We start from the raw sequence: 18,818 nt of genomic DNA, 5'->3' as shown, positions 1-18,818 counted from the left end.
GAATGGTGTATTTTTATTCATCTTTTGAGAACATGGGGTGCCAACTTCACACAGCTCTGGATTTGGGGATCTTTTGCCATTCTTCCTTGCAGATCCTCTCCAGTTCCGTCAGGTTGGATGGTGAACGTTGGTGGACGCCATTTTCAGGTATCTACAACATTTTGGATTTTACAGTCACTTTTCAATTTGGTGTTATAAAGTATTCTAATTTACTGAGAAAATGACTTTTGGGTTTTCATTGGCTGTAAGCCATAATCATCAACATTAACAGAAAAAACACGTGAAATAGATCCCTCTGTGTGTAATGACTCTATAGAATATAGGAGTTTCACTTTTTGTATTGAAGAACTGAAATAAATAACTTTTAGATGATATTCTAATTTAGTGAGAAGCCCCTGTATGTTTCTTATCTGTGCATCAGGAATAGTGATAATATGTGTTATAGGGGTCACTGAGACGCTTACCTGAGAACCAGGAGCCAGACTGTCACCCAGCACAGCACAGTCCTGCAGACACAGAGAAATCTGGAGCTCCGCCCCCTGATCATGTGACTGATCACATGAGTGATGTCACACAGGTCCTGTCCGCAGTGCACACAGCTCTGCAGGTGGAGGTAGGTGCTGTGTGTTGTGTCTCCTCACCCCGATCTACAGGGAGTCGCCCTATTTATAACTGTCACCCTGTGAGATATAGGAAAATAATAATGGAGGAGAGAGTGACAGACCCCGCACTACACATGGAGGAGAGAGAGTGACAGACCCCGCACTACACATGGGGGAGAGAGAGTGACAGACCCTGCACTACACATGGGGGAGAGAGCGACAGACCCCGCACTACACATGGAGGAGAGAGTGACAGACCCCGCACTACACATGGAGGAGAGAGAGTGACAGACCCCGCACTACACATGGAGGAGAGAGTGACAGACCCCGCACTACACATGGGGGAGAGAGAGTGACAGACCCCGCACTACACATGGAGGAGAGAGAGTGACAGACCCTGCACTACACATGGAGGAGAGAGAGTGACAGACCCCGCACTACACATGGAGGAGAGAGAGTGACAGACCCCGCACTACACATGGGGGAGAGAGAGCGCGACAGACCCCGCACTACACATGGAGGAGAGAGAGTGACAGACCCTGCACTACACATGGGGGAGAGAGAGTGACAGACCCCGCACTACACATGGGGGAGAGAGAGCGCGACAGACCCCGCACTACACATGGAGGAGAGAGAGTGACAGACCCTGCACTACACATGGAGGAGAGAGAGTGACAGACCCCGCACTACACATGGGGGAGAGAGAGTGACCGACCCTGCACTACACATGGGGGAGAGAGAGTGACAGACCCTGCACTACACATGGAGGAGAGAGAGTGACAGACCCTGCACTACACATGGGGGAGAGAGAGTGACAGACCCTGCACTACACATGGAGGAGAGAGAGTGACAGACCCTGCACTACACATGGAGGAGAGAGAGTGACAGACCCTGCACTACACATGGAGGGGAGAGAGTGACAGATCCTGCACTACATATGGAGGAGAGAGTGACAGACCCCGCACTACACATGGAGGAGAGAGAGTGACAGACCCTGCACTACACATGGAGGAGAGAGAGTGACAGACCCTGCACTACATATGGAGGAGAGAGAGAGTGACAGACCCTGCACTACACATGGGGGAGAGAGAGTGACAGACCCCGCACTACACATGGGGGAGAGAGAGTGACAGACCCCGCACTACACATGGAGGAAAGAGAGTGACAGACCCTGCACTACACATGGAGGAGAGAGTGACAGACCCTGCACTACACATGGAGGAGAGAGAGTGACAGACCCTGCACTACACATGGAGGAGAGAGAGTGACAGACCCTGCACTACACATGGAGGAGAGAGTGACAGACCCCGCACTACACATGGAGGAGAGAGAGTGACAGACCCCGCACTACACATGGAGGAGAGAGTGACAGACCCCGCACTACACATGGGGGAGAGAGAGTGACAGACCCCGCACTACACATGGGGGAGAGAGAGTGACAGACCCCGCACTACACATGGGGGAGAGAGAGTGACAGACCCCGCACTACACATGGGGGAGAGAGAGTGACAGACCCTGCACTACACATGGAGGAGAGAGAGTGACAGACCCTGCACTATACATGGAGGAGAGAGAGTGACAGACCCTGCACTACACATGGAGGAGAGAGAGTGACAGACCCTGCACTACACATGGGGGAGAGAGAGTGACAGACCCCGCACTACACATGGGGGAGAGAGTGACAGACCCCGCACTACACATGGAGGAGAAAGTGACAGACCCTGCACTACACATGAAGGAGAGAGAGTGACAGACCCTGCACTACACATGGAGGAGAGAGAGCGACAGACCCTGCACTACACATGGGAGAGAGAGAGCGACAGACCCTGCACTACACATGGGGGAGAGAGAGCGACAGACCCTGCACTACACATGGGGGAGAGAGAGTGACAGACCCTGCACTACACATGAAGGAGAGAGAGTGACAGACCCTGCACTACACATGGAGGAGAGAGAGCGACAGACCCTGCACTACACATGGGGGAGAGAGAGCGACAGACCCCGCACTACACATGGGGGAGAGAGAGTGACAGACCCCGCACTACACATGGAGGAGAGAGAGTGACAGACCCTGCACTACACATGGAGGAGAGAGTGACAGATCCTGCACTACACATGGGGAGAGAGAGCGACCGACCACGTGTAACAATTATAGCGGTACACTCAGGAATCTCTTGGCTTGAGACAAATAAGGCAGCAGAACCGAAGTAAAGTGTAAAGTCTGCATAATTCAATAAGCACAGGTGCAAGGCGTGAGCAAGTACAATACACAGCACACAAGGTGATATCAGGAGAAGATACTTTGCACAAACGGTGCAGCATGTGCACATAAGTTCAAGTGAATGACAAACAAGGTCCTTCTTAGGAGTAGTTCATTTTGCAGCTTCACTGCGGGCAAAGTCTTATGGGCGTAGCACTCTCTGGAGTAAAGCAGATCATAGAACACAGTTCATACCAGGGTTTGCAGTAACTAGAAAAGAGTCCTAGAGCAGAGCTTCGAGTCCAGAAACAGTCAAATAAACTGGCAACTGATACCAAACTAGATAGCTGCAGCAGGCAGAGCTTACATGTCCATGCAGGAGGAGGATGCAGAGAAACACAGGCAAAACAGCTTGCAGCACAAACACCTCTGAGAGCTGGAAAGGTTTGCTGAGGAGGCGGAGCCGGAGTATCTGAAGTAGGAAAATCTCTTGCAGCACAAGCCAGGAGTACTAGCAGAATACACAAGCAAGGAGTGGGATGTGAACCAGGGTTATAAAGGCAGGGAAGGCAGATCATATGGGCAGAAGCTAAGCAGCCGACGCCATCTTGGAAAAAGGCAAACAGTACCACAAATGAAACAGGGAATCCAGAGTCCTGACACCCCGCTCTACACATGGAGGAGAGTGACAGACCCTGCACTACACATGGAGTAGAGAGTGACAGACCCCGCACTACACATGGATGAGAGAGAGTGACAGACCCCGCACTACACATGGAGGAGAGAGAGTGACAGACCCTGCACTACACATGGGGGAGAGAGAGTGACAGACCCTGCACTACACATGGAGGAGAGAGAGTGACAGACCCCGCACTACCTATGGAGGAGAGAGAGCGACATTCATCAACTTACCGGTGTGTTCTGAATATTATTGTCGTGTTGAGTTTCTGTATTTTGCTTTCTACATAAGATGATTGCGTAATAAAATAACAAATAAGTATGTCAGTTCCCCCAGCTCTCCCGCACAAGCCTCTAACAGGTTTTCCCCAACAACCCTGTATTTAATTACATCCATCTAACCATCAAAAACTTGGATAAATGCACAATGAGCAAATGCCTACAGTAAATAAATACATAAATAGAAATGTTGCATTAAAGAAATATACGGTACTTAATTAACATAATTTTAAATAAAAGTCATCCCACCACGTCAAGGTGACAATATTTGGGACGGTCCTAACCTCTAGTATTAAAACCTTACCATCGGTCAAATGACGTAAATATTAATAAGAGCTCTCCAAATTCCCTGCCTGTATTGAAGAAAAGCCTCAACACAGCATGATACTGCCACCAACATGTGTGTCGGTGGGGATGGTGTTTTCGGGGTGATGTGTAGTGTTAGTTTTCCGCCTCACATAGAGTGTGGTATTTAGCCCAAAAGTTCTACTTTGGTCTCATCTGACCATAGCAACTTCTACCACATGCTCGCTGTGTTCTCTACATGGCTTTTATAACTGAAATGGAATTTCTTAAGGCTTAGTTTTAAAAGTGGCTTTCATTTTGCTACAGAAGGCTAGATTTGTGGAGTATGCAACTGATAGTTGTCCTGCGGACGGATTCTCCCACCTGGGCTGTGGATTTCTGCAGTTTCTCCAGAGTGACCATGTGCTTCTTGGCTTCTTCTGTAATTAGTGTTGTCCTAGATTCAGTGGATGCCATGTCTTGGTAGGTTTGCAGTTGTGCCATCCTGATGGATTGAACAGTACTCCATGAGATCTTCAAAGCTTGGATAATTTTTTATAACTTAACCTTCTTTCCTCTTCCAACAACTTTATCCCTGACCTGTCTGGTGGGCTCCTTGGTTTTCATGATGCTGTTTCAGCTCTAATGTTCTCACACAAACCTCTGACACCAATTACACCCAGGTGGATGCAATGTATTAATTATGTGACTTCTGGAGGCGATTAGTCACTCAATATTTTATCTAGGGGTATCAGACTACAATGGGGTTGAATACGAATGTTTTTCACCACTTTAAGATTTATATTTTTAAAATAGTTAGAAAACCATATATAATTTGTGTTGATATAAAATCCCAATAAAATACATTTAGGTTTGTGAGTGTAAGGTGGAAAAGTTTGTGGGATATGAATACCTTTTCAATGCACCCAATATCATGTGAGCATTGCTACCACTGTCTGGCTGGAGCGGTCACGTGAAGGTGTGACATTACTTTAATGTCAAACATGGGGGAGCCGTCTTGACAAGTTATTCATCTCATCCCAAGCACAGAGAATCCAATCTCTACTCTTTTTACAGTGATGCTTGAAAGTTTGTGAATTATTCAGAATTTTCTATATTCCAAAAGTAAATTTGGAAAATGAGGCAAAATATTAGACCAGTGTACCCCAACTGTAGTCATCAACGTCCCCACCAACAGATTTTGAGGATTTCCTTAGTAGTGTCCAATGTAGAGGTGGGCAATTAATTTTCCAGAGGGGCCACATGAGAGACCGTGACTGTCATGGAGGGCCGAACAAATAGGCTAAATTTAATTATACTCACTATTAGTATCAATATTTTATAATTATTATATTATTGATAATTATATTTACCTCTTCATGACGCAGCCTATTTTGACCTTACTGACCCGGCCATTTTTTTTGCAATTCTAACCAGTGTCCCTTTATGAGGTAATAACTCAAGAACGCTTCAACGGACCCTAGCGATTCTGAGAATGTTTTTTCGTGACATATTGAGCTTCATGTTAGTGGTAAATTTAGGTCGATAATTTTTGCGTTTATTTGTGAAAAAAAAACGGAAACTTGGCGAAAATTTTGAAAATTTTGCAATTTTCAAATTTTGAATTTTTATTCTGTTAAAACAGAGAGTTTTGTGACACAAAATAGTTAATAAATAATATTTCCCACATGTCTACTTTACATCAGCATAATTTTGGAAAAAAAAAAATTTTTTTTGCTAGGAAGTTATAAGGGTTAAAATTTGACCAGTGATTTCTAATTTTTACAACAAAATTTACAAAACCATTTTTTTAAGGGACCACCTCACATTTGAAGTCACTTTGAGGGGTCTATATGACTGAAAATACCCAAAAGTGACACCATTCTAAAAACTGCACCCCTCAAGGTGCTCAAAACCACATTCATGAAGCTTATTAACCCTTCAGGTGCTTCACAGCAGCAGAAGCAACATGGAAGGAAAAAATGAACATTTAACTTTTTGTTCACAAAAATGAACTTATAGCAACAATTTTTTTATTTTCCCAAGGGCAAAAGGATAAACTGGACCCCGAATATTGTCCTGAGTACGCCGATACCCCATATGTGGAGGGGAACCACTGTTTGGGCGCATGGCAGAGATTGGACGGGAAGGAGCGCCATTTGACTTTTTCAATGAAAAATTGGCTCCAATCTTTAGCGGACACCATATCGCGTTTGGAGAGCCCCTGTGTGCCTAAACATTGGAGCTCCCCCACAAGTGACCCCATTTTGGAAACTAGACCCCCCAAGGAACTCATCTAGATGTGTGTTGAGCACTTTGAACCCCGAAGTGCTTCACAGAAGTTTATAACTCAGAGCCATGAAAATAAAAAATCATTTTTCTTTCCTCAAAAATAATTTTTAGTCCACAATTTTTTATTTTCACAAGGGTAACAGGAAAAATTGGACCCAAAAGTTGTTGTCCAGTTTGTCCTGAGTACACTCATACCCCATATGTGGGGGTAAACCACTATTTGGGCGCTTGGCAGAGCTCGGAAGGGAAGTAGTGACGTTTTGGAATGCAGACTTTGATGGAATGGTCTGCGGGCATCGTTACGTTTGCAGAGCCCCTGATGTGCCTAAACAGTAGAAACCCCCCAAAAATTGACCCCATTTTGGAAACTAGACCCCCCAAGGAACTTATCTAGATGTGTGATGAGCACTTTCAACCCCCAAGTGCTTCACAAAAGTCTATAATGCAGAGCCGTAAAAATAAAAAATCATTTTTTTCCCTCAAATTATTTTTTAGCCTGCAATTTTTTATTTTTACAAGGGTAACAGGAGAAATTGGACCCCAAAAGTAGTTGTCCAGTTTGTCCTGAGTACGCTGATACCCCATATGTGGGGGTAAACCACTGATTGGGCACACGTCGGGGCTCGAAAAGGAAGTAGTGACGTTTTGAAATGCAGACTTTGATGGAATGGTCTGCGGGCATTACGTTGCGTTGGCAGAGCCCCTGATGTACCTAAACAGTAGAAACCCCCCACAAGTGACCCCATTTTGGAAACTAGACCCCCCCAAGGAACTTATCTAGATTTGTGGTGACCACTTTGAACCCCCAAGTGCTTCACATAATTTTATAATGCAGAGCCGTGAAAATAAAAAATCTTTTTTCCCCCACAAAAACAATTTTTTAGCCCCCATTTTTTTATTTTTTTTTGTTGTACAATTTTTCCTGAGTACGCTTATGCCCTATATGTTTGGGTAAACCACTGTTTGGGCACACGTCGGGGCTCGGAAGGGAGGGAGCACCATTTGACTTTTTGAATGCAAGATTGGCTGGAATCAATGTTGGCGCCATGTTGTGATTGGAGACCCCCTGATGTGCCTAAACAGTGGAACCTCCTCAATTCTAACCCCAACACACCCCTAATCCCAACCCTAATCCCAACCCCAACACACAACCAACCCTAATCCCAACCATAACCCTAACCACAAGCCTAACCCTAACCTCAACACACCCCTAGCCCTAATCTTAACCCTAATTCCAACCCTAACTCTAGTTCCAGCCCTAAGGCTATGTGCCCACGTTGCTGATTTTTCCGCACCGTTTTTGAAAAATCCGCAGGTAAAAAGCACTGCGTTTCACTTGCGGATTTACCGCGGATTTCCAGTGCTTTTTGTGTGGATTTCACCTGCGGATTCCTATTGAGAAACAGGTGTAAAACGCTGCGGAATCCGCACAAAGAATTGACATGTTGCAGAAAATACAACGCAGCGTTTCCGCACTGTATTTTCCGCACCATGGGCACAGCGAATTTGGTTTTCCATAGGTTTACATGGTACTGTAAACATGATGGAAAACTGCCACGAATCCGCAGCGGCCAATCCGCTGTGGATCCACAGCCAAATCCGCACCATGTGCACATAGCCTAATTCTAACTCTAATTCCAACCCTAGTGGAAAAATAAAAATAAATATATTTTATTTATTTCATTATTTTCCCTACCTATGGGGGTGATAATGGGGGGGGGCTTTATTTACTTTTTTTTTTTCTTTTGATCACTGTGAAACCCCTGGGCTTAAGTACCACTTCCCTTGTCCCTGCTGATCGGGTGAAATTGGAGTTAACCCTTTCACCTGATCTGTAGGGACGCGATCCCTCCATGACGCCACATAGGCGTCACAGGTCGGATTGGCACTGACTTTCATGACGCCTACGTGGCGTCACAGGTCGGGAAGGGGTTAATATCACTATTGAGCAGAATTACGTATGCTGAAACACCCCTATATATCGTTTGAACCTGAGTACATCCCCTTCTGTGTATCATATGAACCCCCCACAGCTTCTTATATAGTGTAAGAGCCCACACACAGCCTGCCTACTTACTCCATGAGCCCCCCACAGCCTCCCTATATACAGCATGAACCTGCACTACACATGGGGAGAACATACAAACGCCTTGCAGATGTTGTCCTTGGTGGGATTTGAACCCAGGACCCCAGCACTGCAAGGCGGCTGTGCTATCCACTGAGCCACTGTGCTGCCCTCCTATATGAGGGCTGCATGATATTCTCTGAGGGGGCTACATTATATTTTGTCAGTGGGCTATATTATTCTATGAGTGAGCTACTTTATATTCTATATGGGGCTACCCCAACCCCTGCTACATAATTAAGATGTGGACTACCTTATATTATACCTGGATATTAGTGCGTTTTACCGCACAATTAGTGATCTTGTATTTATTTCTATGTAGCTACATAGTGGGCCCCAAGAATGGTTTTCTCTGGTCGGCCCAAGGTGCTCCAGTCCAACGCTGTCTCCCATAGCCTCCCCATGTGCAGCACAACACCCCTATAACCCCCCATTTTCAGCATGACACCCCCATAGCCTCCCCATTTTCAGCATGACACCCACATAGCCTCCCCATGTGCAGCATGAAACCCCCATAGCCTCCCCATGTGCAGCATGAAACCCCCATAGCCTCCCCATTTTCAGCATGACACCTCCATAACCTCCCCATGTGCAGCCTGTCACCCCCATAGCTTCCCCATGTGCAGCATGAAACCCCCATAGCCTCCCCATTTTCAGCATGACACCCCCATAGCCTCCCCATGTGCAGCCTGTCACCCCCATAGCTTCCCCATGTGCAGCATGAAACCCCCATAGCCTCCCCATTTTCAGCATGACACCCCCATAGCCTCCCCATGTGCAGCCTGTCACCCCCATAGCTTCCCCATGTGCATCATGAAACTTCCATAGCCTCCCCATTTTCAGCATGACACCCCCCACATGAAAAAAAAGAACACCATATACTCACCTCGGTCCCGTCACCCCCATAGCCTCCCCATTTTTCAGCATGACGTCTCCATAGCCTCCCCATGTGCAGCCTGTCACCCCATAGCCTCCCCATGTGCAGCATAACACCCCTAGAACCTCCCCATTTTCAGCATGATGCCTCCATAACCTCCCCATGTGCAGCATGAAACCCCCATAGCCTCCCCATTTTCAGCATGACGCCTCCATAGCCTCCCCATGTGCAGCATGAAACCCCCATAGCCTCCCCATTTTCAGCATGACACCCCCATAGCCTCCCCATGTGCAGCCTGTCACCCCCATAGCTTCCCCATGTGCAGCATGACACCCCCATAGCCTCCCCATTTTCAGCATGACACCCACATAGCCTCCCCATGTGCAGCATGACACCCCCATAGCCTCCCCATGTGCAGCCTGTCACCCCCATAGCTTCCCCATGTGCAGCATGACACCCCCATAGCCTCCCCATTTTCAGCATGACGCCTCCATAGCCTCCCCATTTTCAGCATGACACCCACATAGCCTCCCCATGTGCAGCATGAAACCCCCATAGCCTCCCCAATTTACAGCATGACGCCTCCATAGCCTCCACCTGTGCAGCACGACACCCTTATAGCCTCCCCATTCCCACCCAAACATCCCATACACATGAAAAAAAAGAACACCATATACTCACCTCGGTCCCGTTCCCCGGCGCTCTGTTTCTCTCCCTGCCTCTGCTGCGCTCCCCGCAGTTCACAGCTGACGCGATGAAATGACATTATTGCGTCAGCTGTTTCACACGCTGATTGGTGGAGGAAGTGGCCTGAGGTCCCTCCTCCACCAATTATATCAGCGCAGATGGAGACAGCGAGCATCGGGAATGCACGGTGCAGCCCGTGGACCTCTGGTTTTCAGCCCCATGGCTGTCACGGGACGCACTGAGACAGCCAGAGGGTAGGATGTGGCCCATAGGCCTCACGTTACCCAGGTCTGGTCCAAGGGACAATCCAAACACCTGTCCATGGCTAAGGAAATTTTGAAAACCTGATTTGTTGGTGGCTCTTGAGGACTAGAGTTGGGGAACGCTATATTAGACTGTCATTTTTTAACTAAGGAAAATGACCCCATACCACATGTGTGTGAGTAGTAAAAGTATATGAACCTCTGCTTTCAGTATCTGTTCTGACCCCTTGAGCAGCAATAATTGCATCTAAATGTCTCCAGTAATTACTGATTAGTCCTGTACATCTAATTAGAGGAATTTTATCCCATTCCTCCTTACAAAACAGTTTAAACCCTGTTATGTTGGTTGTTTTTTTTATCCCCATAATCTGCTCTTTTCAGGTCGTTCCACTCCATTTCTGTACTTTTACTTGGCCAATACTTTAACTAGCAAAAATGAAGGAAATCCATCGAAGCAGCAGGTAAGTATATATATATCAAATCCACGATTTATTAGGTTACTTTAAAAAATGAATGGTGGTCCCTCCAGAGGCTCATAAACCTACGCAGTTCAGCTTGAACAAGCCTTGTGGTTGCATAATGCATGTGGAAACACATCCTTACATAAAATGAAAAAAACACAGTGGACCTACAGTAAAGACCAAAAGTTTGGACACACCTTCTCATTTAAATATTTTTCTGTATTTTCATGACTATGAAAATTGTACATTCACACTGAAGGCATCAAATGAGAAGGTGTGTCCAAACTTTTGATCTGTACTGTACACCAGCAGATGACATGGCTCCCCAAACCATCACTGATTGTGGAAACTTCACACTAGACCTCCAGCAGCTTGGATTGTGGACTCTCCACTCTTCCTCCAGACTCCGGCACCTTGATTTTCAAGGTCTAGTGTGAAGTGTCCACAATCAGTGATGTTTCGGAAGCCATGTCATCTGCTGGTGTAGGTCCACTGTGTTTTATCAAGACCAAAGTCAGTGCAGCTGTCTACCAGGGCATTTTAGAGCAGTTCATGCTTCCCTCTGCCGACAAGCTTTTTGGAGATGGAAATGTCATTCTCCAGCAGGACTTGGCCCCTGTCCACACTGCCAAATGTACCAATACCTGGTTTACAAATAACAGTATCAATGTGCTTGATTGGCAGCAAACTCACCTGACCTTAATCCCATAGAGAATCTATGGGGTACTGTTAAGAGGAAGATGAGAGACACCAGACCCAACAATGCAGACGAGCTGAAGGCTGCTATCAAAGCAACCTGGGCTTCCATAACCCCTCAGCAGCGCCACAGGCTGATCGCCTCCATGCCATGCCGCACTGATGCAGTAATTGATGCAAAAGAAGCCTCTACCAAGTATTGGTCTGGTGTTATAAAGTATTCTAATTTACTGAGATAATGACGTTTGGGTTTTCATTGGCTGTAAGCCATAATCATCAACATTAACAGAAATAAGCACGTGAAATAGATCGCTCTGTGTGTAATGACTATAGAATATAGGACTTTCACTTTTTGTATTGAATAAAAGAAATAAATTAACTTTTTGATGATATTCTAATTTTGTGAGCAGCACCTGTATGTCCTGGAGTTTGGGATCATGATTCAAGATGGGTGCATATTTTTGATGATACGTACGACCTCATAATACTAAAGATTTACTGAAGGCTGTATGGAGGTGAAAAAGTGATTACATTCTTATTGTTGTGAATCTGATTCTCACGATTGCGTTTGTTGTGAGATTTATTTGTTTGTCTGGGATGGAAATTGTTGATACGTGAGACAAGGAAATCACTTCTGTTTACTGATGATACTTGTTCTATGGCTTTATTGAAAACAGATTCTCTGTAGCCTTTACGTCTCAAGAGATAGGAAATATATTTGGATTATTTGGAAAAAAAAAACAACTCCTCTTGGTGCAAATAGGTTCCTCTTTAGGAATGTTCCTAATAATATGTGGTGGATGTCAGGATTTGGAATGAAGGATAGAGTTGCAGTCTGTCGGTTTTCGGTAAGGAGAGAGCATTCACTTGTAAACTTAACTAAAAAATGAATCCGATTATAATCATGTACATGGGTAAATGTAAGATTAATTATGATTAATGTAAGTGATGAAATTTCTGATTTGATCCTGTGTGCTGAACCAGACAAACAGGAGGTCATCAATATAATGTCCGAGCCATTTTAAATTTCCCCTGAATGGATTGTCCTCACTGAATAAAAATTTCTACTCCCAAACCACCATTACGATATTGGCTAAAGAAGGAGAAAATGTACCAACCATGCGGAAACCCTGTCGCTGTAAACAAAAACAAAAAAAAAAGTCGTTTATCAAATGTAAAAAAATTATTCAAAGAAAAGACACATGACGAGAAAATCTTGAATGGATATCGTGTATGTGCTATATTTTATCAGAAAAAAGGTTAAGCAGTTAATTGCGATTTGATAAGGAATAGAGGGGCATAGACCAATGAAGTGAGCCATTGGTAATTGGACTCCCATACAAAATCAGTAAAGATTAATCTTCCTATAGAGCGTTTCATCCATCAAGTTACCATGGCTTGATACCAAACCAAAACCCATTAAAAAGGGAAACAAATGTGAGAAAGGCCTTTAATTGCTGAGAGGTGACCTTGGGTTCCTTTGTGACCTCATGGACTTTGCTCTTAGAGCGATCTTTGTTGACGGACTGCTCCTGGGGAGGGTTATATCCACCATTCGTTCACAATATGTCTGACTGTGGATTGGTTGAGTTTAAAACCATTTAGAGATGTTTTATTAAGTTTTTCCTTTCAAATGAACATAAACAACAATTTTTTCATTACGTCCTCAGAAATCTCCTTTGTTTGTGCCATGATCCACTTCCACAAACATGTTTGGAAGATCGGACTGTGATCGATCCCGACTCTTTAAATTAAACATATCGCTCACTCTTATCGACCTTTAAATCACAACTGTATCCACCCAATTGTTTCCATTTATTTTCTCCATTTTTGTTTTTCACTTGTTGATTTTTTTTTTAACACCTTCTGACCCTTTTTACAGTAACGGATCTTTGGTTGATGATTTTTTTTTAATTAAGGAGATATTTCCTGTTTAACCCATCAAGAATGAAGAAAGACAGAAACAAGATGGCAGAGAGGATACTAAACCTTACCCTTGAGATACTTTTCCAGCTTACTGGAGAGGTGAGAAGTTCTGATATCACATGACCTCATTATCTATGGGAATAACAGGCGATCTGACCAGAGAGGTGAGAGGCTCTGATGTCATCACATGACGTAATTATCTATGGGAATAACAGGGGTTGTGACCGGAGAGGTGAGAGGCTCTGATGTAATCACATGACTTCATTATCTATGGGAATAACAGGGGATATGACCGGAGGGGTGATGGACTCTGGAGATGTCTGTAGTGATATTATTAATGTCTCCACACTTAGGATTACACAGTAGTGAAGGCCTCTAGTGATCGCTGTCAGGCCCCTGTGTCTGAAGGACGGGGAGGAACCCTGAGCCCAATCCTGGGGCCTCCACCTCACCCCCGGATACACGAGGACATCAATGACCAGAAGATCCTAGAACTCACCAACAAGATGATTGAGCTGCTGACTGGAGAGGTGATGCTGCTGGGAATGCTGGGACATTATACAGGCCAGCACTGGAGGATTCTGGGTGATGACGGTATCATTGTGTGTGTCAGGTTCCTATAAGGTGTCAGGATGTCACCGTCTATTTCTCCATGGAGGAGTGGGAGTATCTAGAAGGACACAAGGATCGGTACCAGGAGGTGATGATGGAGGAGCACCGGCCCCGCACATCACCAGGTAATAGACAGAACTAAATACACACGGCCTATAATTCTCTGTATGTAATAATGATGTCAGTCCGGTCTGTGTCTCCTCAGTTCTTTCCAGTAAGAGGACAACCCCAGAGAGATGTCCCGCTCCTCCTCCTCCTCCACAGGACCATCAGGTAGATGGAGATCTCACTATGATGTGTAGACGGCTGTGACGTCCTTGTGTTCAGTCTTGTTTTCTCCTCCAGTATTATATGTTTTATACTTGTGTAATGAGAGCGGTGGAGACGGCAGGATCACAGCTGACCACAGACATCACATGTCCAGATCTTCTCACCATTATTCTCTGGGATGTCTCCGATCATCGGGGACTTTGATAATATTTGTTTTGCAGCTTTTGGATCCGCATAAAGATCTGAACAAAATTAATGCTCCAGAGAGAAATGTGAGGGGCGATCAGCGATATAAAGAGGAGACCCCTAATGTGAGTGGCGATCAGTGGTGTAAAAAGGAGACCCCTAATGTGAGTGGCGATCAGCGGTGTAAAGAGGAGACCCCTAATCTGAGTGGTGATCAGCGGTGTAAAGAGGAGACTCCTAATGTGAGGGGTGATCAGCGGTGTAAAGAGGAGACCCCTAATGTGAGGGGTGATCAGCGGTGTAAAGAGGAGACCCCTCATTTGAGGGACGATCAGCGGTGTAAAGAGGAAACCCTTAATGTGAGGGGTGATCAGCCTTGTAAAGAGGAGACCCCTAATATGAGGGGCGATCAGAGGTGTAAAGAGGGAACCATTACAGATATCAGCCCAGGTGAGTAGTGACCGTGGAATAAGAGATGTCATACAGTCCTCTCAATAACCGAATGAAACTTTTGTGATGCTGTTTGCTATGTCAGTTTTTTCCACAGTATATTCCTTCATTAAGATTTTAAAAATAAACCTCAATGGTAATGTGTTCCCAATAGTGCCTTTATATCATAGATGTACATAAATTCTGCATATGTCAGTGAGGCCTAGTTCTATTTCCTATTCTCCACTGTCAGTATGTTTGGGCTCAGTAATGTGATGAAATTGGGGCTGATGGGGTTCTAGAATGATTGTTCTGTTTAAGTCATTTCTTCAGGGGAAGTACAGGATACGATGTTTGAACATAGAAAATATAAAGTCTTTCAGGCTTTCCAAAACTATTTTTGTACAGAAAATGTACCGATTTGAGTATTTTTTGTTTAAATCCTGAAATGCTCAAATTAGGGAAATATCTGCTTGGTTGTAGATTTCTGTTGCTTCTTCCTCCATCCTTATAGAGTCATAAGACACTTCATTTTTGGCATCATAAAGCATTATTCAACTTACGAGAAAATTAGGTAGAATATGTCCTTTCATTTTGGAATTGTAGAATAGTTACAGTATCTTAGAAATAAGACCATCTGACCAGTACAATGATTCTGAGGTAAGGGACAAGAATTTATATTGTGTAAAATATACAAATCTGTTTTATTTTTTGACAGATAATCATGGTGTTATACAGCGTACATATGAAGAGCACCCTTTTATCCAAAATATACTCTCAACTCTTTACATCGAAGATCCATTAACTGATGCCTTTAAACAAGTCCTATCTCCTGATTCATCGCAGACTGTTGAGGAGGGGCAAAGTCACATAAGTTATATTCAACAACAAATAGCTCACACTGGGGAGAAGCCATATTCATGTCCGGAATGTGGGAAATGTTTTTCTGAGAATTCATCTCTGGTTGACCATCAGAAAACTCACAAAGAGTTGAAGCCTATTTTATGTTTAGAATGTGGAAAATGTTATAGCACTAAATCAACCCTTGCCACACATCTAAGAACTCACACAGGGGAGAAACCATTTTCATGTTCAGAATGCAAGAAATCTTTTACCCAAAAATCAGATCTTGTTAGACATCAAAAAATTCACACGGGGGAGAAGCCATTTTCTTGTACCCTCTGTGGAAAGTATTTTAGACAAAAGACAACTTTAATTGTGCATCAAAGAACTCACACAGGGGAGAAGCCATTTTCATGTTCAGAATGTGAAAAATATTTTGCCCATAAATCAGAACTTGTTAGACATCAAATAATTCACACAGGGGAGAAGCCATTTTCCTGTTCAGAATGTGAAAAATCTTTTGCCCAGAAATCAGAACGTGTAAACCATGAAAGAACTCACACAAGGGAGAAGCCATTTTCATGTGCCGAATGTGAGAAATGTTTTGCCCATAAATCAGAACTTGTTAACCATGAAAGAACTCACACAGGGGAGAAGCCATTTTCATGTTCAGAATGTAAGAAATGTTTTACTTGGAAATCAGATCTTGTTAACCATAAAAGAATACACACAGGGGAGAAGCCATTTTCTTGTAACATATGTGGAAAGTGTTTTAGACAAAAGTCCACTCTAATTGTACATCGGATAATTCACAAAGAAAAACCATTCTCATGTCAGGAATGTGGAAAATGTTTTATCCACAAATCGTATCTCTTTCAACATCAAAGTACTCACACGGAGGGGAAACCATTTTCTTGTTCAGAATGTGAAAAGTGTTTTGATCGAAAATCAGAGCTCATGTTACATCTAAAAACTCATAAAGGGAAGAAGCTATATTCTTGTTCAGAATGTGGAAAAGGATTTGATCACAAATACAATTTTGTTAGACATATGAGAATTCACACTGAGGCGAAGCCATTTTCATGTAATCTATGTGGAAAATGTTTTACTCAGAATTCATATCTTGTTGATCATCAGAAAACTCACACTGGCACGAAGGCTATTTTATGTTCACAATGTGGGAAATGTTATACAAGTAAATCAAGTCTTGCTGTGCATATAAGGATTCATCACAAAGGGGAGAAGCCGTACTCATGTCCAGAATGTGCAAAGTATTTTTCACGGAAATCCGTGCTTGCTGCACATATAAAAATTCACACAGGAGAGAAGTCATTTTCATGTTCGGAATGTGATAAATGTTTTACCCATAAATCAACTCTTGTTAGGCATCAAAGAATTCACACAGGGGAGAAGCCATATTCATGTACTGTATGTGGAAAGTGCTTTACCCAAAAGTCATCTTTAATTTCACATGAGATATTTCACACAGGAAAACCATTTTCATGTCCAGAATGTGGAAAATGTTTTACTTTAGAAACACAGCTTGACATACATATAAAAACTCACACAGGGGAGAAGCCATTTTCATGTTCAGAATGTGCAAAATGTTTTAATATGAAATCACAGCTTGTTGAGCATCTGAAAACTCACACTGGGGAAAAGCCATTTTCATGTTCAGAATGTGGGAAATGCTTTGCTCACAAATCCGCTATTAATAGACATATGAGTATTCATACAGAGGAGAAGCCATTTTCATGTTCAGAATGTGGGAAATGCTTTGCTCACAAATCTGCTGTTAATAGACTTATGAGTATTCATACGGAGGAGAAGCCATTTTCATGTTCAGAATGTGTAAAGTGTTTTAATATGAAATCACAGCTTGTTGAGCATCTGAAAACTCACACAGGGGAGAAGCCATTTTCATGCTCAGAATGTGGCAAATGCTTTGCTCACAAATCTGCTGTTAATAGACATATGAGTATTCATACAGAGGAGAAGCCATTTTCATGTACTGGGTGAATAGTGTTTAAAGTTACAAAGAAATGATGATTAAGAAATGTATATAATTTCCAATAAATGTCTGTCATTCATACAAAAAATAGGATCCAGATAAAACATCTATACATGTACAATGTACACAGAATATTATACTGGTTGGCTTATTGTATATAAATATATAACTTTGTGAAATTTATTAGTTCGCTTTCTTTTTCGGAAAATGATCCTTAGTTTTATGTACTAGAAATAGAGTTTGTGGTTGAAGGATGATGTTGCTTCTGTGCCTCATCAAGAAGAATCATTAGGTGTACACCAAGGGTTGATTGGTACTGGAGATTTGACCATCTCAGAAAGAAAGTGTCCAGAAGGCACGATACTGTGACAGGACAGTATCTGATGCCTCGATTTAGTGTACATCTAGCAGCTATGACAGTGTGGTGTAGAAAGTATATTCTGAAAAAGCCCTCTAAGTGAGAAGCTGCAATGATGCACAGTGGAAAAAACCAAAAACAACTAATCTAAACAATAACTTTATTTCAAAACTATTAGATTAAAACAAGCACGCCATCCCAACTCCTTATGGTAGGAGTGGGTCTCTAAAAAGCCCGGTTTTGGTGGAAGAAGGGCAAAGGTGCAGGGAGCAAAAAATGGGATAAAAAATCCTATATATCCCTAATATCTGCTTCCTGCCTACCTGCGGAGGTTGGCACCCTCTTGGACGCAATATGGCGCCCCCGCTCCTCGTCGACTGGCCCTAAATGCCCTACAAGTCCCTTAATGTGATGATATCCTGATAGAGCATACCGACAATCCACACACACCAAATACCAGGTAGTAAATCACCAGCATAAAAGCCCAGCTGGGCTGGTCCGACCGTACAGAGCCCTACAGCCTATAATACTCCGCTGATAGCTATGGCTAGTATGCCCTAGAGAGTCCCTAACAAAGAGACCCTGCCTGTCAGCGGAGGTTGGCACCCTCTTGAACGCAAATGGCGCCCCCGCTCCTCGGCGAGGCTCTGTACGGTTTTAATCTAATAGTTTTGAAATAAAGTTATTGTTTAGATTAGTTGTTTTTGGTTTTTTCTATTTCGATACTAATTCTGGCTT

The 18,818-nt window shown here is 43.7% G+C and overlaps 1 protein-coding gene across 1 annotated transcript; it reads left to right on the top strand.

The window, feature by feature from the left end:
- Positions 1–286: 286 nt before the first annotated feature.
- Positions 287–17,905, top strand: LOC138659032 (zinc finger protein 585A-like). Its single transcript, XM_069745877.1, has 8 exons — positions 287–613; positions 10,670–10,749; positions 13,365–13,470; positions 13,725–13,901; positions 13,985–14,108; positions 14,189–14,256; positions 14,475–14,889; positions 15,587–17,905. Exons 2-8 carry the CDS (start codon positions 10,724–10,726, stop codon positions 17,728–17,730), a joined length of 3,060 nt encoding a protein of 1,019 aa, XP_069601978.1. The 5' UTR covers positions 287–613; positions 10,670–10,723; the 3' UTR covers positions 17,731–17,905.
- The last annotated feature ends 913 nt before the right edge of the window (positions 17,906–18,818 follow it).

The sequence above is a fragment of the Ranitomeya imitator genome, chromosome 1, assembly GCF_032444005.1.
Source record: "Ranitomeya imitator isolate aRanImi1 chromosome 1, aRanImi1.pri, whole genome shotgun sequence".
Lineage (NCBI taxonomy): Eukaryota > Metazoa > Chordata > Amphibia > Anura > Dendrobatidae > Ranitomeya > Ranitomeya imitator.
The sequence above is the reverse complement of the archived record's forward strand: the minus strand, read 5'-3'. Positions and strand labels throughout refer to the sequence as shown.